This window comes from Theropithecus gelada, chromosome 6 (genome assembly GCF_003255815.1).
Source record: "Theropithecus gelada isolate Dixy chromosome 6, Tgel_1.0, whole genome shotgun sequence".
Classification (NCBI taxonomy): Eukaryota; Metazoa; Chordata; class Mammalia; order Primates; family Cercopithecidae; genus Theropithecus; species Theropithecus gelada.
The window spans coordinates 164,663,885-164,688,242 of record NC_037673.1 but is presented as its reverse complement, the minus strand read 5'-3'; the positions used below and the strand labels follow the sequence as shown (position 1 = coordinate 164,688,242).

The window sequence follows — 24,358 nt, the reverse complement described above, 5'->3', positions numbered from 1 at the left end:
AAAAAAAAAAAAAAAAAAAAAAAAAAAAAAAAAACTAACAAACCTTTTTTTAAGTCCCATCCCCCTCTGTGAGCATTTTTTTTTTTTTTTTTGAGGCAGAGTCTCGCTCTGTCTCTCAGGCCGGAGTGCAGTGGCACAATCTCAGCTCACTGCAAGCTCCACCTCCCGGGTTCACACCATTCTCCTGCCTCAGCCTCCCGAGTAGCTGGGACTACAGGCGCCCGCCACCATGCCCAGCTAATTTTCTGTATTTTTAGTGAGACGAGGTTTCACCATGTTAGCCAGGATGGTCTCGATCTCCTGACCTTGTGGTCTGCCTGCCTTGGCCCACCAAAGTGCTGGGATTACGGGCGTGAGCCACCACGCCAGGCCCTCTATGAGCATTTTGAGATAAAATATTTAAAATATGGTAAGTTGCCACTGGTGAACTATCATTTAAATTACCCTTAAAAGAAAAATGGGCTGGACTTGGTGGTTCATGTCTGTAATCCCAGCACTTTGGGAGATCAAGATAGGAGGTTACTTGAGCCCAGTGAGATCAGACTGGGCAACATAGTGAGGCCCTGTCTCTACAAAAAATGGAAAAAATTTGCCAAGTGTAGTGGTGCGCACCTATAGTCTCAGCTACTCGGAAGGCTGAGGCAGGAGGATCATGTAAACCTGGAAAGTTGAGGCTGCAGTGAGCTGTGATCATGCCACTGCACTCCAGCCTAGGTGACAAAGTGAGACCCTATCTCCAAACCAAACAAAACAAACAAATTTGTTTCTTTTGAGATGGAGTCTCACCCTGTCACCCAGGCTGGAGCGCAATGGTGTAATCTTGGCTTACTGCAACCTCCGCCTCCCAGGTTCAAAGCATTCTCCTACCTCAGCCTCCAGAGCAGCTGGGACTACAGGCGCCTGCCACCATGCCCAGCTAATTTTTGTATTTTTAGTAGAGACGGGGTTTCACTATGTTGGCCAGGCTGGTCTCAACTCCTGACCTCATGATCCACCCACCTCGGCCTCCCAAAGTGCTGGGACTACAGGTGTGAGCCACTGCGCCTGGCCCAAAATTAAAAAAAAAAAAAAAAAAAAAAAAAAAAAGGGATAGGATGCTGTAATTACATGATGCTGAGTGCAGAAAAATTGTAAAAATTATCAAGAATCCTGTAGCCATTATATGACAAATGAATTAAATGCCATATGAGCACTAGTGAGTAATTTTAAGCAAGTGTCGGAATATCATCTACATGTCCAAAAAACCAACCGTTAAGAAACTAAGATACTGTTAAGTAATGTTCAACTTACTGGTTTGTTTTAAAAAACTTTATGTCCATAAACACTATAATAAGGACTTAGTGCCTTCTTTGTTGTTCTTTTTGTTTTTGAGACAGAGTCTCACTCTGTCACCCAGGCTGGAGCCCAATGATGTGATCTCGCCTCACTGTAACTTCCATGTCTGACGCTCAAGTAATCCTCAGCTGGGATTACAGGTGCATGCCACTATGCCCAGCTAAGTTTTCTTTCTTTTTTTTTTTTGGCAGATATGGGGTTTCACCATGTTGCCCAGGTTGGTCTTCAACTCCTAGGTTCACGCAATCCTCCAGCATTGGCCTCCTAAAGTGCTGGAATTACAGGCATGAGAGCCACTGTGCCCGGCCCTTAGTGTCTTTTGATTTCAAAAAAGTGCAGATCCGCGGAGAAGTAACACAATTAGAAAATGTTGTTTCCAACAAGGTCTTTGAGCTCCACATAATCTGTATCTAAGATAATACCTTAACACATCTAATCTTTTACATGTTCAATTAGGGCTTTTGTACATTGGCTGGCCAAACATCTTGAGCTACTTCACGTGGTTTTTAGAAGCATTACCACCTTTGTAGGATGGAAATATTTAGGCTTTGTCACCAAATCGAAGATGCCACAGATTTTTGGTAAGTGATCCTAAGACACCAGTGAATACCAGAGGTTAAAATATGAAAAATGCTGTGCCTTTGAATTGAGGACTACTGCATCGAAACACGGTTGTATTTACCTTTTTATTTTACAAATATTGAGAATATTAAAAAATTAGAAAATAGAAAAGCTGAAAGTATGAATATTTATAGTTCTCAATAAACAATATTTTTGGAGAGAACATAAAAACAAAACCAGTGAATCTTAAAACTTAATTGGAATCTCAATAACTTATACCTTTTGCATATGTTCAACTTTGAAGGAAAAAACAAAAACATTTATAAAATGCATAAGCTATATTGTTAGTGTCTGAAATCTGAGCAGGTACAGTAATAGATTTTATAATTTAGATTTGTGGGAGCGGAAACCCCTTATATATAATCTATTAGGTCTACAGTCTGGTTTTCACTAAACTTTGTACACACTATCTACCTAAAAGGCTACATTCTCCGGCAGTGATGACATAGACACAAAATCACTCAGCTGGATTTACACCATTATAGCTTATGTGGACTAAAGAAAACTGTGGACTTTCTTATTTCTAATATGGTATCAGATGAAAAGTAGCCTCTTCCAAGTAAATGTGGGGACCAAGTATATCATTACCATCTTCGGATTTTCCAGACTTACTTGTCTTCCCCTAGCACCACACCAAATCCAGCATGGAAGACTCGAGTTACTTTAGGGTCATACCAACCAATCATGTGAGCAGCAGCAAATATTGTCTGGAAGTGCACAGACTACAAATCAACAGAAACGGAAAGTTACTTGCTAGTCTTCTTTAAGAAAAAAAAAAAAAGACTTAAGGCGCTTTTGCTTAGGAATAGATCTGTAAAATTCAAATTGCTCATAAATCTTGTGAGACAAGTGTTATTATAAAACCTCTTCTTTTATTCCCTATATATGAGAAACACTAAGAGCAACACTGTCATAGTTTCTACTATGTTCAAACGTTTTTAAAAGCAACTGAATGAAGAACAGGGTCACATGCAGAAACTTCTATTACATTTTAGGTCTCACAACAACCCTACTGATAGGAACAATTGCTGGAGGTTCAGAGGAGTAACAACCTTCTCCAGTTTGTGGTGGCAAGCTGGAAAACTAGGAAGTGTCCAGTTTGGCTGGGTCCAAACCCTTTCTTTCTTTCTTTTTTTTGAGACAGAGTCTTGCCCAGTCAGGAGTGCAGTGGCTGGATCTCAGCTCACTGCAAGCTCCGCCTCCTGGGTTTACGCCATTCTCCTGCCTCAGCCTCCCCAGTAGCTGGGACTACAGGCGCCCGCCACCTCGCCCGGTTAGTTTTTTCTTTTTGTATTTTTAAGTAGAGACAGGGTTTCACCGTGTTAGCTAGGATGGTCTCGATCTCCTGACCTTGTGATCCGCCCACCTCGGCCTCCCAAAGTGCTGGGATTACAGGCTTGAGCCACCGCGCCCGGCCCAAACCCTTTCTTTCTTCTATGCTATATTGATGTCCTGAATCTTAGTCTTTGGGGAAAATTTATAGTCATCCAGTGTCAAATGTCACCAACCTCACCATACTGTCTTACCTCCAATCAGACAATGTAAAATACATACAAATCTACAAAATCTACAAACTCACTTGTCCACTGTCCACCACATAGATAATCATATCTGCTTTTTCCTCAGATAGTCTTTGTTTAATAGCAGCCAGGTCAGATGTATCATAGGTATAACCTCCATCTGATTTTACTATGGTTAATGGTATGGAACACCCTGGGACAAATACAATCTTTCTGCCATCATCCACCTGCACAAATCCTAGGGGCAAAAAAAAACTTCATTAATAAAGTTAAAAGAACCCTGAAGGAAAATGAAGGCTTACTCATTCTACTATATAAATATTTAGTTATTCTAAGAATATTTTAAAATGTATTTATTAGAGAGCTAAAGAAATCACGTATTTTTTTCCTCACCATGATCTATTACAAGCCTTGGAAAAGGTTAACCATCAAGGTTGCCTGGACACTCAGGGTGCCATCAGAGCACAGGTCAGATGTTCTGGCAGTTTTCCAGACTTAACACTAAACTTGGCTCCCAAATGCTTTTTTTTTTTTTTTTGACAAACAGTCTTGCTACATTGCCCAGGTCAGTCTCAAACTCCTGGGCTCAAGTGATTCTCCTGCTTGTGCCTCCCCAGGTACTGGGAAGGTGTGAGCCACCATGCCTGGCCTCCCAAACTCTTTAGTTGGGGCCCATCAGCTAGGTAGGCCCAGAACACAAAAACTTCTGTGCTTTGCTTTCAAGCTGAAGCTATAACCTTCCTCTTGGAGAAAGATGCAATTCTTATACTGATCTCTAACAATGTGCTGAATAGTAGTTGACACTGTTTCAAGGTCCACAAAACAAACATGGCAGGACTTGGCATTTGGAATGAGAAGTAGGAAGAAAAATTAAATCCATGTTCATACACTCACGATGAAAAAGACAAAATTATTGGATGCAAGAAGGTACAGGAAGAACATGGTAACAGTAGCAGCTATATAACAGTGCTACTATGTGCCAAGTACTACGCTAAGTCCTTAAATTTAACCTTCAAAATAACCCTATGTAGTAAATAACTCTCTGCTTTCTTACAGTTTAGAAAATTGAGGCTTGGTAATGTAAAGGCAGTATAAAATAGTAGTTAAAAACACGAGCTTTGAAGCCAGACTGGCTAAGTTTGAATCTCAGACATATAACTTACTAGCTATGTCACCCTGGGAAGCTACTAACTTCTCTGTGCCTATTTTCTCATAAAATAAATATTTTAAAAATTGCATTTATTTATTTTGAGACAGGGTCTTGCTCTACCATCCAGGCTGGAGTGCATTGGTGTGAACATGTTCACTGTGGCCTAGACCTCCTGGGCTCAAGCAATCCTCCTGCCTCAGCCTCTCGTGAAGCTGTGACCATAGGAATGCACGATCACACCTGGCTAATTTTTTTTCTTTTTTGAGATGGAATCTCACTCTGTCGCCAGGCTGGAGTGCAGTGGCACAATCTCGGCTCACTGCACTCTCCACCTCCCTGGTTCAAGCGATTCCCCTGCCTCAGCCTCCCGAGTAGCTGGGACTATAGGTGCGCGTCACACCAGCTCATTTTTTGTATTTTAGTAGAGATGCGGTTTCACCATGTTGGTCAGGATGGTCTTGATCTCCTGTCCCTCTGATTCTCTCGCCTTGGCCTCCTAAAGTGCTGGGATTACAGCTGTGAGCCACCACACCCAGCCTCGCCTGGCTAATTTTTTAATTTGTAGAGAGAGGGTCTCACACCTTGTTGCCCAGGCTGGCCTTAAACTCCTGGGCTCAAGTGATTCTCCTACCTCAGCCTCCCAAAGTGCTGAGATTACAGTCACGAGCTACTGTGCTTGACCTCTCTCTCTCATATGGTTCTTTTTTTTTTTTTTTCCAGAGACAGAGCCCCATTCTGTTGCCCAGGCTGTAGTGCAGTGGTATAAGCATAGCTCACTGTAACCTCAAATGCCTGGGCTCAAGCATAGCTAGAACTACAGGCATGCATCACCACGCCCAACTATTTCTTTCGTTAATTTTTTGGTAGAAAAAGGGTCCTGCTATGTTGCCCAGGCTGGTCTCAAACTCCTGGCCTCAAGAGGTCCTCCTGCCTCAGCCTCTCCAAGTGCTGTGCTTACAGGCATGAGCCACTGCACCTAGCCAAAATTTTATCATCTTAAAAAGTATGGTCCCTAGGCCCTAGACTGTTATTAAAATACTACTTCCATTCAAGGAAACAGGCTTCCATAGAGATATGGTTGATTTCAGGTCTGAGGCAGGAAAAGTACAAAATGGGCCTGGAATATCGTACACCAGAAAGCAATTAAGTAACTACCAAAGGGGTTGAAAAAAAACAAAACCACAACAAAAAATATGAAGTTACTTAGCCAAAATGGGACAATTTGAGCATTACAAAAATTATAAAGACAACTGATTGAAAAATATAAAACACATTAAAAGCCCACCCAATAAGGTTAAAATCAAACAACTCACTTTGAGATGCTAAGAAACAAACCTATTATTCTGCAATTGATGAAGAAGAAGAAGAAGAAAAAAAGCACTTCTACTACCCTACCTGTCTTATTATACCTGAGGATAACCAAAATAATTTGTAACAAAGTTCAGCATAAGAGAATCCCAAGTAACAAATAGAGAAAGAATGACAGAACACTACCATTTCCTAACCTCCAATGAAGTGATGGATCAAAGTTATGGTTACAAATAGCTAATAAAACCAATAGAGAAGTCTGATGGGGAAATTTCTGGACAGATCCAGCTGACAATACTTGAACTCACTAATCAATCTTAATATGACAAAAAGACAACCAGACACCACCTCATTGCCTGCGTTCTTGCAACTAAAAGAAAACAACAAAAAAGGAATAAAACATAAATCAGAATCTAATGAAGCCTCTTTAGAGAAACACAAGGAATTATGCTAAACAGTTCCATATGGGAAATTCTTTAGGACAAATGGCCCAGTTTCTTCAACAATAAAATAAATTTAAAAAGAGGGAGAAACCTCAGAGTTACAGAACTTAAGATACATATCAAACAAATGTTACATGCAGACTTTGAAAAAATGATTTAAAAAAAAAAAAAACATGAATCCAACACTTTGGGAGGCTGAGGCAGGTGATCACTGAGGTCAGGAGTTCAAGACCAGCCCAGCCAACATGGTGTAACCCTGTCTCCATTAAAAACACAAAAATTCGCTGGGTGTGGTGGTGCACGCATGTAATTCCAGCTACATAGAAGGCTGAGGCAGAAGAACTGCTTGAACCCAGGAGACGGAGGTTGCAGTCAGCTGAGATCACTCCACTGCACTCTAGCCTGGGCGACAGAGTAAGACTCTGTTTCAAGAAAAAAAAAAAAAAAAAAAAAAAATTCATGAATCAACTTGGGAAATTTGAACTCTATTTAATGGTATTAAGAAATTATTATTGGCTGGGTATGGTAGTTCATGCCTATAATCCCAGCACTCGGGAGGCCGCCGTGGATCACTTGAGGCTAAGAGTTCCATACCAGCCTAGGCAACATAGCAAGACTGTTTAAAAAAAAAAAAATTATATATATATATATATTTATTGTCAATAACGACATTGTGGTTTTAAGGCAGAAAGAAGGGACTGTTCTTTCAGAGACATATACCAAAGTCATTATAGATGGAATGATATGATGGAAGCAGTGTAAGAACGTGTAGATACAATAAGGTTGGTCAGTACCCATAATTGTTGAAATTGGACGATGAGTATGTGAAGCTGGCATTACTATAAATTCTATCCACTTTTGCCTATGTTTGAAAATTTCCATAATAAAAAGTTAAGAGTGCCTACCTCTATCTTCAAATTCCTTTACAATATCATTCATCCTATCTTGATAGAAGGATTCCCCTCTCTCTATTAAAGAGACGTCCAATGCATCATAGATTTTATTAAACTCTAAGGAAAAAAATAAAATGCCACCAAATAAAATGCATAAGAATTTTTTAAAAACAAGAAACATGCATCCTATATTGAAATAAATTTATTAATAAATATATTAAAAGGAAATTAATTACATAAATGTATGATATAGAACATTATATACATGCTGTCGTTTTGAAAAAAGGGAAAGAATATGGTAAGATACACATCAAAATATTAACAATCGTAGGACTATAATTTTATTTTTCTCCTGTCTACATTTACTTTCTTTTTATTACTTTTTGAGATGGAGTCTCGCTCTGTCACCCAGGCTGGAGTACAGTGGCACGATCTCAGCTCACTGCAACCTCTGCCTCCCAGGTTCAAGTGATTCTCCTGCCTCAGTCCCCTGAGTAGCTGAGACTACAGGCGTGTGCCACCACGCCCAGCTAATTTTTGTATTTTTGGTAGAGACGGGGTTTCACCATGCTGACCAGGCTGGTCTTGAACTCCTGACCTCAGGTGATCCACCTGCCTCGGCCTCCCAGAGTGCTAGGATTATAGGTGTGAGCCACTGCGCCTGGCCTACATTTACTTTTTTATATAAGGAACATGTCCTTCTTGTGTAACTTTTTAAAAATTAATTCTTAAAAAAATGTAAATGAGAAGGAAAAAAAAACTCTTCCTATCTAGTGATCAAATATTTACTGAATTTTCTTGTGGTTTCTCCTGATTTAAACCACTTACCTGTCTATGTAGCAATACATCAGTGACATAGTATTAATTATTGTAATTATAAAACATTTTATTACCTAGTGCTGCAAGCCAGTCATCATTAGTCGTCTTTTTCAAAGATTTACTGATTGTTCTTTACCCATTTACTCTTCAAAGAAACCTTTAAAACTATTATGTCAAGTTAGAAAACTTGAAATTGACTTAAAACCATAAATAAATGTGGAGACTGAGGGAGCTGGGCACGGCACTCTATCTGAACATTCCATTACATTTCAGTGTGTACTTCTCATCATTTTGGTCCTATACATTTCTGCATAAATTCATTCCTAAGTGCTCCTGTTTTATAGGTTTTGTTGCTACTATGAATAAGATTTCTTTTTATTTTCCACTTTATTTTCTAATTAATTTTTGTTGACTTCTAAGAAAGTTAAAATTTGAACCTGCCTGTCCTATGGCAGGTTCAAAATTTATTAGTTGTTTCAGAAATATATTTAAGAAAAAATCCATTTGCCTGTCCTCATAAGGTTAAAATATCATTCAGAGTCAAATCAAAATGAAGACTCAAGGAAATGATATGCATAGTATTTGCTGGATGAAGGAACAAAGCCCAGAAACTCACCTTGGCGGGAGACATCACAGATAAGCTTCCAAGCTTTTGTAATATCTGGGTTTTTACCCTGGAGCAGAACTACACACTGATATGCTCGCTTCTTAAATTCCTCCTCAGTATCAAACCTCTTCTTAGATTCCTGTGTGTATATATATTTTAAAAAGAAAGGTTTGTAAAAAGATCTAATCCTGTATTTCTAGAAAAAGAACTTACACATTTCTACACAAACACAGTGAGAAAGTACAAACTCAGAACACCAGAACAAGTGCTCTCCCTCAATAGTTGACAATACTGTTACAAATGAACATGCCAAAGAACTCTGAAATCATTTCTCTTGAAAAGTACAAAAATCTCACCACAGTTTTCTTTACACTTTTCCAATTCACAAAAGTCTACTTCAGCTAATACTTTTGTGTTCAAGAAGAGTTAGTACAGAATAGCTAACAGGTAGGACTGAATTTTCTGTGTTCCAATCTCCATTTTGGATGTGGTCCTGAATGAATTTTCTTTTTTTCTTTTTTTTTTGAGACAGAGTCTCACTCTGTCTCCCAGGCTGGAGTGGACTGGAGTGGCATGATTTCAGCTCATTGCAACCTCCGTGTCCCAGGTTCAAGCGATTTTCATGCCTCAGCCCCCAAATAGCTGGGATTATAGGCACACGCCATCACACTCGGCTAATTTGTGTATTGTCAGTAGAGACAGGATTTCACCATGTTGGCCAGGCTGGTCTTGAATTCCTGACCTCAAGTGATCTGTCCACCTGGGCCTCCCAAAGTGCTGGGATTACAGGTATGAGTCACCGTGCCTGGCCAACTTACTATTTTTTTAACTAAAAAGAAAGTTGCTTTCATTGTTTTATTTCTATTTTGAAAGCAATACTTACTTAAAAATAATTACTCTCACCTCAAATTAACCCGGTGTTAACATTTAGTGAACAAATCTAGATATTTCTTTGCAAATACACATATATGTTTTATCAAAAATTGGAAATGGCTTTTCTTTACTGTGGTTTGTAAATTTCAGCAATTTATTTATACAAACAATTTCTTGCATTAATAGATCTGCTTCATTATATTCAAAGTGCAGAACTCCAGATGATGTTTATAACATTACTTTTCCAGTCTCATACCAGTAAATATTTAGCTTATTTTCCACAGAAAAAATTTACCAAAAGTAAAATGAAGCAAACAAAAACAAAATCCCCACAAATATTTGCTTTTTAATATAGGAATCCTATTCTTAAAAGGTTCTCCGTCATAAAGAAAATGCCTAAGAATTTAAACTAACAGAAAACATGCATTTCACATTAAAATAAATTTATTAATCAAAATATTTGAGAGGAAATTATGATCTTTATGATCCTTCTACTATAAGGAATTTTTTTTTTTTTTTTTTTTGTTTAAAGACAGGGTCTCACTCTGTCACTGAGGATGGAATGCAGTAGTAAGTTCACCGCTCAATGCAGCCTTAACCTTGCCAGGCTTGGGTGATCCTCCCACCTCTGCCTCCCGAGTAGCTGGAACTATAGGAGTGTGCCCGGCTAATTTTTTTGTATTTTATGTAGAGACAGGGTCTCTCCACATTGTCCAGGCTGGTCTTGAACTCCTGGACTCAAGTGATCTGCCTGCCTTGGCCTCCCAAAGTGCTAGGATTATAGGCATCAGCCACTGCACCTGGCCCATAGGGAAATTTTTTAATTTTTTATTTTTAATTTTTGAAGAAATAAATTTTTTTTGAGACAGGGTCTCGCTCTGTTGCCCAGGCTGTATAGTGCAATGGTGTGATCACAGCTCACTGCAGCCTTGAGCTCCCTGGGCTCAAGTGATACTCACTCCCACCTTAGCCTCCCAAGTAGCTGAGACTACAGATGTATGCCAACATGCCTAACTTTTTTATTTTTTGTAGAGATGAGGTTTTGCCATGTTGCCCAGACTGGCCTCAAACTCCTAGGCTCAAGCATTTTGCCCAGCTTGGCCTGACAAAATGTTGGGATTACAGGTGTGAGCCTGTAATCACACCTGAACCCAGCCAGGAAATAATTTTTAAAAAGGGAAAAAAATCCATGTGTACAAAGCTATTTACTGAATAAAAACATCTCTAAAATAGAAAAAAATTCAATAAAGGATTAATGTAAACATTGGTACACTGATCCAACAAAATATGCATAAAGTAACACACAAAAGTTTGCAATATTAAACATAATATAAAAACTATGTTAAAATCATAAATGATTAATACATGTTGATATATAGATAAGTCAAGAAGTCAAAGAAAGTTGATCACGGGCATTTTAAAATTATGGATGATGCGAAAATTTGTCTTTAAAATTGTTTTTACATACATTTAATAATATCAAAATACATAAAATTAAACATCAAAAAATTTTAAGTGCTATAATGTATTCTGATTAATGAACCTCTAAATTCAATGTGGTAGAATTCATTTTTAAAAAATTTTATTTTTTAATATAATTTTATTTTTTAAGATACGGTCTTGCTCTGTCACCCAGGTTGGAGCACAGTGGCATGATCAGGGCACACTGCAGCCTTGATCTCCTGGGCTCCAGTGATTCTCCCGCCTCAGCCTCCCAAGTAGCTGGAACTACAAGTGTGAACCACCATGCCTGGCTAGTTATTTTTGTATTTTTTGTAGAGATGGGATCTCACTTTGTTGCTCCGGCTGGTCTCAATCTCCTGAGCTCAAGCAATCTGCTTGCCTCAGCCTCTCAAAGTGCTGGGATTATGGACGTGAGCCACTGCACCTGGCCTAGAATTTGATTTTTAACATATGCCAATAAACAAAGCAAAGATGACATATTAACAGGTGGGGGATGGCTGTTTCCACGCATACAACCAAATGTAGGGTATCTAGTAGTGGTTCTACATACACAACCAAATGCAATGAATCTGGAGGTAGGGGACGGCTCTTTCTAAGGCACACAGCCAAATGCAATGAATGTCAGAATAAAAAAGAATTCAGTTTTTCAGGTAAGTAAACTAAACAAAAAGGCCTGTCAGTGTAAGTGAACGAATTTTATATGTTTATCAATTGATCTGTTCCCATTTTGCCTTCCACCATAAATAAAAGCTCCCTGAGTCCTCCCAAGAAACTGAGCAGATGCTAGCGCCATGCTTGTACAGACTGCAGAACTGTGAGGTAATTAAACGTCTTTTCTTTATAAATTAAAAAAAAAAATTAATTTCAAGAGAGTGTCACTTATACAGAAACACGTATTACTCAGGCTGTTAGCAACTTTCACTTAACTCCATAGTAGCTTTAAAAACCATTTTAAGTTTCCTAAGGAAAATGAATAATTATGATTAATGGAAACACACAAATAATATAAAATAAATGGTATCAAACCTTATAAAAGGCCTGAAGATCTCCAATAGGAGGTGAAACTGTTAGATAATCTGGAAATTTATCTTGCAGGTGAGCGATGAGCATGCCAAACTGGGTCCCCCAATCACCTACATGATTTAACCTAACACCAATCAGAGAATATAAAATCATTTTTCAAATCATAAAGATGGTTAAGTTAAATTAGAGGAACTATCCATTAGGAACCACTAACATTTACATGCCAGTACATCACCATTTAGTAATATCTGTTTACTTGGTTGTTTCTTCAACTGGTCTGCAAACTCCGTAAGAGATGAAAACTATGTCTGTTACTTTCAGCTCTACATACTCAAGTAATAGAGGCTGCACATGGCGGGCATCCAGAATTCGCTGAATGAATGTGTTTTCTGTCAGCGGACTATAATCTGTTTATTTTGTAGCTAACTGAAACAATGACAGCTTGGCCAATGTTGGTTACTCCCACAATTTTATGAAAACTTAACATTTTATTTTTTTTTTGAGACGGAGTCTCGCTTTGTCGCCCAGGCTGGAGTGCAGTGGCATCATCTCAGCTCACTGCAAGCTCCGCCTCCTGGGTTCACGCCATTCTCCTGCCTCAGCCTCCGAGTAGCTGGGACTACAGGCACGCACCACCACGCCCGGCTAATTTTTTGTATTTTTAGTAGAGACGGGGTTTCACCCTGTTAGCCAGGATCGTCTCGATCTCCTGACTTCGTGATCCGCCCGCCTTGGCCTCCCAAAGTGCTGGGATTACAGGCGTGAGACACCGCGCCCGGCAAAAACTTAACATTTTAACCATTATCTTAGTATAATTTAGACCAATGATTCCCAAATATCAATGGATTCCTGAAAATATATGTTGAGGCTGGGTGGTGGCTCACACCTGTAATCTCAGCACTATGGGAGGTGGAGGCAGGCGGATCACTTGAGGTTAGGAGTTCAAGACTAGCCTGGCCAACATGGTGAAACCCCGTCTACTAAAAATACAAAAAATTAGCCGGGCGTGGTGGCGGGCACCTATAGTCCCAGCTACTCAGGAGGATGAGGAAGGAGAATGGTGTGAACCCCGGAGGCAGAGCTTGCAGTGAGCCAAGATTGTGCTACTGCACTCCAGCCTGGGCGACAGAGTGAGACTGCCTCAAAAAAAAAAAAAAAAAGAAAAGAAAATATACGTTGATCCTACCTACTTCTCTCCCTCTCTGCTTTTATCTAATCCAAACCACCAGATCATCTTTCAAGTGGATCATGATGATAGCCTCTCGACTTACTGTTTTCGTTTTTTTTTGTTTTTTGACACAGAGTCTTGCTCTGTTGCCCAGGCTGGAGTGCAGTACCACCATCTCAGCTCACTGCAATCTCTGCCTCCCAGGTCCAAACAATTCTCCCGCCTCAGCTTCCCAAGTAGCTAGGATTACAGGTGTGTGCCACACGCCCAGCTAATTTTTGTATTTTTAGTAGATATGGGGTTTCATTGTGTTGCCAGGTTGGTCTCAAACTCCTGACTTCGTGATCCATCCCCCCTTGGCCTCCCAAAGTGCTGGGATTACAGACATGAGCCACTGTGCCCAGCCTAACACTTACTGTTATAGTCTCCCTTCTTTGCCTAGCTTCTTCACAGTAACTAACCACAGTAATCTTTTATTTGTATTATTTTAAAAATTTTTATTTCTTTAAAAATATAAAAAATAGAGACAGGTTCTCGCTATGTTGCCCAAGTTGGCCTATAACTCCTGGCCAAGGTAGTGATCCTCCCACCTTGGCCTCCCAAAGTGCTGGGATTACAGGTGTGAGCCACAGTACCCAGACTAATCTTTAATTTGATCACCCTGCTTCACAAACTAAAACTCTCTAATAGCTTCCCAGGACACTTAGAATAAAATCTCAATTGCCTATCATAGCTTACAAGGCCCAAAATACCCTGTTCCTTTACTACTTCTCTCCCTACTAGGATATAAACCCCTTGCATACAAGAGGTCCTCAAGAAGCATTTGTAGAATGAATGAATGTGTTTTATCCTTGGTTCCACTAAGAGTCTAAAAAAAAAAAATAGTAAAAAAGGTTCAGAGGAGAGGCTCAGGATGTATTTTAAAAGTTTACTGGGTGTTTGTAAAGAACTAAGCTGACGAACCACTGATTTAGTTGAACGTTCTTTCTTTAGTGAGACATTTCATGTTCTATAGAATTTTCCAAACAAGAAAATAAGGAAAGAGTACAGTAAGCAAGGCAAGAGCACATACCTGAGCACATCATACCCAGCAAATTCAAAGAGGCGGCTTATACTCTCTCCTATGATAGTTGACCTCAGGTGGCCTACATGCATCTCTTTAGCTATATTAGGGGAGGAAAAGTCAACTATAACCTGGGGTAGACAAGAAGAGAAAGGCTGTTAAGAGGGGCAAAAACAAAGAGAGAAAGATTTTTTTAAGAGGAGCATAAACATTTTGTTCTAATGCATTCATTAATAACACATCTAATAACAAACTCAGACTTAAACACTAATTTGGGTTCAAATCATGTTTGATTTTATGAAGGATCTGCTTTTATATATATATATATACACACACATTTTTTTTTTTTTTTGAGACAGAATCTCGCTCTGTCGCCAGGCTGGAGTGCAGTGGCGTGATCTCGGCTCACTGCAAGCTCCTCCTCCAGGGTTCACGCCATTCTCCTGCCTCAGCCTCCCAAGTAGCTGGGACTACAGGCGCCCACCACCACACCTGGCTAATTTTTTGTATTTTTGATCTGCCCACCTCGGCCTCCCAAAGTGCTGGGATTACAGGCGTGAGCCACCATGCCCGGCCCTGCTTGTATATTTTTAACTGAAAAAGAATCAAACTCATTTATACAAATTATCCACTCTATTTCACTGTTATCTGTGTATCAACTGGCTACCTCAAATGCCTTGTGGAATTCAGTGGAAAAAAAAAATCACAAAACATGCTAGACCCAGGAGAAAGGCTACTTCATAAATGTTCATAATCTCAAATGTGAATGATTAAATTTCAATATAAAAAGTGAAATCCATTCCCAGTTTCAGCACTTTCCATGCAGTTTGTTTTTCTTTTTCTTTTTTAGAGATGAAGTCTCACTATATTTCCCAGGCTGAAGTGCAGTAGCTATTCACAGGTGCAATTGTAGCACACCTCAGCCTTGAATTTCTGGGCTCAAGTAATCCTCCTCCCTTAGTCTCCCTAGTAGCTAAGACTATAGGCACATACCACCATGCTTGGTTCCATGCAGTTCTAAGATACTAATATATTAGTAGAAGACTGCACATATACCTTTTTATTCTCTCCCACAGCAGGTAGTTGAACTCCATTAACTAGGAGACTGGTCAATTGTTCTGATACAAAATCCTTTCTTAAGTGGACATTAATAAAACCTAATGGATAGAAAAGAAAAAAACATCTGATAGTGTCTTATCTTGAATAATCGCTCACTCCTAAGGATTTGCTCCAGACGCTGACCTGGCTCTGGCAAAATTCTTCAGGATTCCAATACCAGTTGTGGCCTTGACTTAAGCTGTCTTGTAAGCTCCTGTCTCACCGTCTACTTCAAGCCTTCACCCTTCTCCTGAAAGCTTCCTACTTAACTCAGGGCCCTTTCCCTTTCAGCCTCTCAAGAGAAAACAGAAGGCCCTTGTGCTGAAGACTTATCTGCCATTATCTATCCTCATTTTGCTGATGAAAAACTGAATCACAGAGAGGCAAAGTAACTCATTCAAGGTAAGGCAGCTAAAAGCGGTAGCTGAGTCTAGATTAACAATTTCCTATATCACAATCCACAGTGCTTTCACCACCTTGTTCAGTATATAAATTTTAACCCTGTAATTGTGTGTTCTTTTTTAACTTCAAAAAGGACTCATCTTCAATACAACTATTAAGAAGGATAACATTATGTCATACCAGGACCAGCAATTTCAACTTGTTCAATACATTCATTGTCTGGGAGGTGTTTGGTAATGTTTTCAGCAATTTCTCTTGGATTAACTTTCTGTTCCTTGGTTTTGAGCATCTACAACACAATATAAAACGATTCATTACACAACAGATTTCAGCAAGTTACTCAGAAATGCACACCTGACAAGGCACGAGATGCATTTTACATTAAGAACCACCAAAAGGCAGAAGCAGAGAAGTCCAATCACATTATGAATGACAGATTAAAGTATCAATAGTGCCAAGAGGAATAGAAAAGTGCCCAAACTACATGATCTCTATTTCCAAATACGTTACACACACACATACCTGGAACTTTTTTTTTTTTTTTTTTTGAGACGGAGTCTCGCTCTGGCACCCAGGCTGGAGTGCAGTGGCATGATCTTGGTTCACTGCAACCCCTGCCCCTGGGTTCAAGCAATTCTCCTGCCTCAGCCTCCCTAGTAGCTGGGATTACAACACCTCAAACTTTTTAATGATGACCTAACAAAGTCTACAGTTATGAAGCCTGGTTCCAGCATATTTACATTTCTAATTTTCAAGTCATGAAGGTGTGCAATATTCACACTTGAGAAATAAACAACACAATAAGACCTGGACTCTTCAGAGTAACCCTTTCCAATTCAGCAAAGAAAGGAAAACAGAAAGACCCAAGCCAGATGCAGTTAACCACAAACACATCAGACAATGCAGCTATTTAAAACGGGGAACTCCTCTGCTTGAAGGTGAATATATAACCCTGGCTCAAAGATCACAGTTACATCAAATATTTAATTGGGATACCAACTGGTAAATGGTTTATTTTAATTTTTCACCTCCCAACACTCATCAACAACAGACAGCAATCCTGGACACAGCAGGAGGGAAATACGAAAGAGTACCAATGATTGCCCTTAAATATTGAGAAGACATATAAAATTTAACCAAAACTTAAAAATTGTGCCTAAAAAAAAGTTAACACATATACCCCCCCAACCTTTCTCAAGTTTTTCAAACTGTGGCAAATGTCCTTTTCACTAAGGACACAACTTGCAATAGTATTACTTCTGTAAATGGTAATGATGATAATAAGACTTTAAAAAAATCAAATAACCAGGAGTCATGACAATACATCACCTGAGAAATACCCATAGCACTATTACACTGATAGTCTCCAAACTTGGGCTGCTGACTTGGTGTCACTAGCAGAGGAGGATTTTCCAAATCTGGATATGCAGCCTTAATTGCATGACCAAAGACCTCTTGTAGGCGGCTATTAATGTTAATCATATTTTTAGTTGGTTTGTTCCTTTCTGCCTGAAGACTCTGTAGGAAAAGAAGGGAAACATGTCAACAATGTACTATACCATCATCATACACGATTTCTCCAAGTATTCTGAGTATAAACCTTCAAATATCTTAAGAACCAAAAGAGAAAATGTACTCATAGTGTGAGGCCCTCACATCTGGGATTTGCTAAGACATGTAGCAGGACAAGTCCATCCCACGGCATCTAAGACATCCATGGGAAATGCCCTGAGGTCTTACTTTTTGCATTTGTTTTAGCAGAACAGAGACTGGGAGGAGGGAGTTAAAAGGGCTGACGGAAACATTTTCTCAGCTTCTCCAAATCTAAGAAAATAATATAATTTCACAGCAAATATTGGAAGTGAAAATTCAATGGGCAAAAAACAAATAAAAAAATACATGATGTCCATCAAAATGTTGACCTGTTCAAGGCATGAAATAAAAGGGAGCAAAGTAGGTAATATCAATATACCAGAAAAGCCAGTAGTTCTGTTTTACTGTTATTAGACCTACTACCTCCTATTTTCCCATGAAATATAGTCACTGAAGATGGCATATAATTCTATTACTGCACTTATCATGCCCTCACAAAACTATCTGTCTCTATCACTAGACTGCTGCATGCACAGAAAGTGCTTAATTCATGGCTCTCTTCCCTGGCACCTAGCACTACTTGCCATACAGCAGTTTAGCAAAAAAAAAAGAAAAAAAAAAAAAGTCAATGAACAAATATTCTTTTAATGAAAGATAAATATATTGCCTATACGCCTTTATGTTCATCAATTTTATGTTCACCAAAATGTTCATCACAATTTTATGCTCATCATAAATTTATATTCATCAAAATGTCAACAGTATAAAATAATGACAATAACAAAAGTTAATATTTGAGTATGTAGTGTCAAGATTTGAACCAAATGCTTTATTTATATGCATTATCTTATTCCATCTACATAATAAAATTGAGTTTGTTACTATTAACACTATTTCTATGTGGGCTACAGATAAGTAACTTGCCAAACACAAGACAGAATAAGTGGAAAAGGCCAGATTCAAACTCAGGTCTATTGGAATGGAGTCCAAGTTTTATGCTCCCCTCATCATCCCTCTCTATCATATGAAGAAATTATATTCTTAAATTCACTAAAAAACCTGATTTCAAGTTTGTAGCTAATCAATAACCGACTCCTCTCTGTGGTAACATACTTAAGGAAGATATGTTTTTACCAATCTAAAGATTTCCAACAGCAAATACCAAACTTACTTGGATATGATCCTTTTTTCTTCTTTGTTGGGGGTAAGAGACAAGATCTCACTGTGCACTCTGCTGAGGCTGAAGTGCAGTGGCATGACACCTCACTATAACCTTGAACTCCTGGGTTCAAGAGATCCTCCTGCCTTGGCCTCCCAAAGCATTGGGATTACTGGCGTGAGCCACCACACTTGGCCTAGATTATGATCTTATACCCAAAACCTGCTATAATAAATGTCAAATTTCTGTTTATTTTTATTTATTTATTTATTTATTTATTTCGAGACCGGGTCTCGCTCTGTTGCTCAGGCTGGAGTGCAGTGGCACGATTTTGGCTCAAGTCATGAAGGTGTGCCTCCTGGGTTTAAGTGATTCTCATGCCTCAGCCTCCCAAGCAGCTGGAACTATAGGCCCACGCCACCATCCCTGGCTAATTTCTGTATTTTTAGTAGAGACAGGGTTTTGCCATGTTGCCCGGGCTGGTCTCGAACTCCTGACTTCAGGTGATCCACCTGCCTCGGCCTCCCAAAGAGCTGCGATTGCAGGTGTGAGCCACCGCGCCTGGCCTCAATTTTTTATTTTTAAAGGATAGGAGTACCACTATGTACATATGTATGTGTGTGTACCTATACACATGAAATCTGTGCTTAAGTTTTGGCACTATGCAAATTACTATCTGATTAATCAATTCAACAAGTTGTCTCCACCAGTGTCATATGTGATGCTTTCAAGTCAGAGCATGTGGCCAAAGTGAACCAGGGCGAGACAACAGGGTGAATGGCCATCACACACAGTACTTTATTACTCTGTGGTTTTTAGTTCTGCTGTGTACCTTGTGTTCAGTTGCTCATTCAGTAGGGCAAAGTATTTGTCAAAGAACCAATATGCCTTCCACAATACACTAAGAGCATTCTCCTATCTATATGAGAGCTAATTTGCATTACAGAAAAAATGTGTTGTAGAATATGCTGTCCTTCTATCCCAGCTACTTGGGAGGCTGAGGTGGGAGGATTACTTGAGGTGAGGAGTTCCAGAAAATACTGTACTTCCTTTTGTATCTTTTCCCTTATAGTCTCTAGCATATATTAGACATTTAATAATACTTTTGAATTAAAATAAATATAACAGAATTAAACATATATAAGTGCAGAATAAATGACATAACGAGAAAGGTGAGATTCTTTTGAGAAGATTCTATGGAAAAGGAATTTTGTGATTTTAGAAGACTCAAAGACAAGCACAGCAGATTACATATAGGTAGTATGAGACTCCAGCCTAGCAGACCACATATAGGTAATATGAACGCTGGGCGTGGTGGCTCACGCCTGTAATCCCAGCACTTTGGGAAGCTGAGACGGGCAGATCACCTGAGGTCGGGGGTTCGAGACCAGCCTGACCAACATGGAGAAACCCTGTCTCTACTAAAAATACAAAATTAACCAGGTATGGTGGTGCATGCCTGTAGTCTCAGGAGGCTGAGGCAGGAGAATCACTTGAACCTGGGAGGCAGAGGTTGCGGTGAGCCAAGATCGTGCCACTGCACTCCAGCCTGGGCAACAAGAGCGAGACTCTGTCTCAAAAAAATAAAAAAATAAAAATAGGTAATATGAGAGACGTCATGGGAGTGGGGCACATAGAGTCTAAGGTGAGTAAATGGAATCAATCAGCTTTGGGAAAAGGATGTAATGCCAGCGCAGTTTGTCTGAGAGTAATATATACACATGGGAGAATTGTTATGGGAATGAGGTCAACACTCTGGGATATGTCATCACCAAATATTAAAGGCAGACCAAAAAACTGCAGCAAGTTCTTTTTTTTTTTGAGACGGAGTCTTGCTCTGTTGCCCAGGCTGAAGTGCAGTGGCGTGATCTCAGCTCCACCTCCTGGGTTCACACCATTCTCCTGCTTCAGCCTCCCAAGTAGCTGGGACTACAGGCGCCTGCCACCACACCTGGCTAATTTTTTGCAATTTTTAGTAGAGACGGGGTTTCGCCATGTTAGCCAGGATGGTCTCGATATCCTGACCTCGTGATCCGCTTGCCTCAGCCTCCCAAAGTGCTGGGATTACAGGAGTGAGCCACTGCGCCCGGCCGCAAGTTCATTTTTTTAAAACAAAATTGATAAACACTGTTAAATTATGAGACCATTAAATAAATATAGCACAAGCTTCACGGGGAAAAAAAAAAGTTTTGAAATACCAGGTGGAAACAAACCCAAATGATTATGTAAGATATAAAAATAAAACTGTAAAATAACCAACTTAGGGCAGAGAAAATATGTAGGTGTATTTTCAAATATTTCCTTTATGATAGAGGCAATGATTTAAAAATCAAATATGTTTTTTTAAAAAAGGCATGGGCATAAACTGTTGAAAGAAATGCCTCAACCTTGCTGGGTGCAGTGGCATGGGCATAAACTGTTGAAAGAAATGCCTCAACCTTGCTGGGTGCAGTGGGTCATACTTGTAATTCCAACACTTTGGGAGGCCAAGACAGGGAGGGTTGCTTGAGGCCAGGAATTCTGAGGCCAGGCTGGTCAACACAGCAAGACCCCATCTCTATTTAAAAAAAAAAAAAAAAAAATTAGCTGGATGTGGTGGCACACACCTGTAGTCCCAGCCACTCAGGAGGCTGCGGTGGGATGACTGCTTAAGCCTGAAGGTTGAGGCTGCACTGAGCTGTGATCATGCCACCACACTCTGGCCTGAGTGACTGACACCCTGTCTCAAAAAATAATAAATAAATTTTTAAAAAGAAATGCCTCACCCTACCTAAATCCTACTTTAAGTTAGCCAAATAGCAGGATGAAACATTTCAAAGAGTCCTGAAGGACAGGACAACACCAACTTCTCACTATTTGCACCAACTACCTCAGTCCTAAGTTGTCTAATGCAGGGAAAAGAATAGGGTTTCTATGCTCCTTTTTCCAAATTCCATAGGATATACTTCCAGAATCTTTGGTAACAAAGGCTTTAAAAAAGGTATAATAATTCAAACTGGAGGATAAAACTGGAACCCAAAGTACTCACCTTTTGAAGAATATTCAGTCGATACTTCAATTTTAAATTTTCTTCTTGTAACTGCTCCAAATTTGGAGAAGCTCCTAAACACCCACAGTTTTTCAACCGGTCAATTTCAGCAGTCAGAGATTTAATCTCTTCTTCCTATGGAAAAAAAAGCACTTTTTTCAGTCCATAAACTTACTTCCACATTTCCCCTCTCTAGCAAGGCATGGCATAGACCATGGGAATCGTTAATGTTCCCTCTCATGAGCTGTGTTTTTTTCTCCTCTGAGACTTTTGCTGACGTTAGCATATTATCCTTAATAACAAAATACTAGCCAGGCATGGTGGCTCACGCCTGTAATCCCAGCACTTTGGGAGGCCTAGGCAGGCGGATCATTTGAGGTCAAGAGTTCGAGACCAGCGTGGCCAACACAGCGAAACACTGTCTCTGCTAAAAATACAAAAATTAGCTAGGCATGGTGGCCTATGTCTGTAATCCCAGCTACTTGAGAGGCTGAGGCTGGAGAATTGACTGAATCCTGGAGGTGGAGGTTGCAGTGAGCCAAGATCATGCCACTGCATTCCAGCCTGCTTGACACAGCAAGACTCTCGTCTCCAAAAAAAAAGAAAAAAAAGAAAAAAAGAAAGGAAAAGAAAAAGAAAATATTAAGCGCACACACATGTGTGTTGGGAGACCGGAATAGGAGTAAGTATATAATGGGATGTCTCATATCCTTAGTTTTTTTCTTTGGCTCGATAAGACACTCTGACTTAGCAAGAGTACTTAGTTAAGTTTCAGGTTGACCAACATGCTTTTATTCCCAAATCTTCTCACTTGGGACTCTTAAAAAACCAAATGTCTTCTGTCACATTCAAAATAGCTCGAGGGTCTGCCTTTCACCCTTTCTCGGACTAAACAATTTGCCCATTTCTTCCTATTTCCAGTGTGTCAGGTCCTAGACTAGACCAGACAAGGCTTTGTACTTTAACACCTAAAACTAAAGACATGTCAATTCAGAAAGAAAGAAAGCTTCCAACTTAACTGCAAAACTCAGGGGAAGATTCCTCACCTGCAATTTCAGATTACTTACTGGGAGATAGCTACAGCCAAAACCAAATTGCCATAAATGAGCATACAGTATGTTCCAGGAGCTGAGCTTAACACTTTTCAGAAATTATCTTCATGATTATCACAACCCAGTAAGGCAGTCCTTATAACTTCATACCGATAAACACATTGCTCAGAAATGTGAAGACCTTGCCAATTTACTCGACTAACTTGTACTCTGTGACTGCTGATTAAGTATAAAGCTGTAACAGGATACAGTGCTGTGAACTATCTTCCTACCATCCCTCCCCATCTGGGCATAAAAGGTAATGGTATTGTTCCGCTTTCACTTTTATATGGTGTGGCTGCTCCTTCCCGACCAATGTTGAGGGCACAGAGCAAACTCCGTTGGTCTGATAGTAAATCACCCCATGGGCTTACTAGGAATCCTCTCGCTCAGTAACCCGGAAAGAACTGCGGCTGAGCTGCAAACCAAGACCCAGAGCTCGGAACGTATTCCCTCCCGCCTTGTCTATCTCCCCGCATACCCTGAGAAAGCACGTGTGTATGCAGAAGAGGTGGATTGTGGGGAGGTAATCGTTCTGAACATGCCAGGCTCCAGCCCACCGAAGACGCTGGCTTGGGGGAGGCCTGGGAGAGTGTGGGGACCTTCCATTACGCTGAAAATCACAGTCACACGGGCTTTGGAATGATGGGTGCTTCCTCTCCCAACCCTTCCTGCTCCCACAGGGACCCTGCCTCCCCACTCTGAGAGGACCAGGATGGTCCTCGTCTAGCTGTCCCGCCCCCGAAGCCGCTTGGGCAGAAGCCAGAGCCTGTTCCATCTCTTTCAGGCTTTCCCGCCGGTCTCTTGCGTCCAAACCTGCTGCAGCAGCCGCGCGGAGCACTGAGAAACCAATCCGTCCATCCTCCCGTCAGCGTCTCACTCGCCAAGTGGACGGAAGCGGAAACGGTCAGTCTCTCCCGGAAGCGGAAACCCCCTCCGGTCCGCTGTCCCGTCGGACTGGGTGCTGGCGCCTCTGCTGCCTCCTGGCGGGATCCAGGAGACACTGCGGGGAGAACCCGCGAGGATGTCGTCCGGGAGCTAGGCTTCAGCTCAGGGATATTTGGGCGAGGGGAGAGGAACTGAGCAGAGATGAGCCAGAGCTGCACTGTGCTTGGATAGACTAGGACAGGCACTGACCTAGAGCTTCTGGCTCTCAAAGGCCTCACTTTGCCCCTCTGTGAAATGGGCACAAAACTAACAAATCCATTCATTTGTTCAACAAGCATTTATTGTGTACTTTAAAATGCCAGACACTATTCTAGGCTCTGGGGGCAGAGAGAAACAAAAACAAAACAGACAAGATCTCCCCTCTCATGGCAGATACATTTTAGAATGGAGAGATAAAATAGACCAAAAAAGGCAATAAATCTCAGGTAGTTTTAATGGCTAGGAAGGCAATGTGATACAGTGACTTGGGTCAGAGAAGACATCTCTAAGCAAGTGACATTTAAGTTAAAATATTATTTATTTTTCCAGTTTTGTTGAGGTATAATTGACGAATATAACGATGTACAACATAATGTTTTGATATATGTATACATTCTGAAATGATTACCACAATCAATTAACATAACCTTCATCTCATACAGTTATCATTTGCATGTGTGTGTGTGTGCATGTGTGTGTGTGTGGTGTGAACATTTAGGATTTATTCTCATCCTGGGAAACAGCTAAGACCCCCTCTCTACAAAAAAATGGAA

The 24,358-nt window shown here is 40.2% G+C and overlaps 1 protein-coding gene across 1 annotated transcript in view; it reads right to left on the bottom strand.

Moving 5' to 3' along the window:
• Positions 1 to 23,573, bottom strand: part of RARS (arginyl-tRNA synthetase) — a 35,564-nt gene extending 11,991 nt beyond the window's left edge. Inside the window, exons 1-11 of the mRNA XM_025387202.1 lie at positions 23,475 to 23,573; positions 21,568 to 21,702; positions 17,117 to 17,305; positions 15,968 to 16,076; positions 15,344 to 15,444; positions 14,297 to 14,418; positions 12,060 to 12,180; positions 8,706 to 8,835; positions 7,283 to 7,387; positions 3,536 to 3,714; positions 2,569 to 2,678 (exon numbers count right to left, since the gene is read on the bottom strand). Of these exons, the coding sequence (XP_025242987.1) occupies positions 2,569 to 2,678; positions 3,536 to 3,714; positions 7,283 to 7,387; positions 8,706 to 8,835; positions 12,060 to 12,180; positions 14,297 to 14,418; positions 15,344 to 15,444; positions 15,968 to 16,076; positions 17,117 to 17,305; positions 21,568 to 21,702; positions 23,475 to 23,519 (1,346 nt within the window). The 5' untranslated portion in view covers positions 23,520 to 23,573. The remainder of the gene's footprint in view (positions 1 to 2,568; positions 2,679 to 3,535; positions 3,715 to 7,282; positions 7,388 to 8,705; positions 8,836 to 12,059; positions 12,181 to 14,296; positions 14,419 to 15,343; positions 15,445 to 15,967; positions 16,077 to 17,116; positions 17,306 to 21,567; positions 21,703 to 23,474) is intronic.
• Between the last annotated feature and the right edge of the window lie 785 nt (positions 23,574 to 24,358).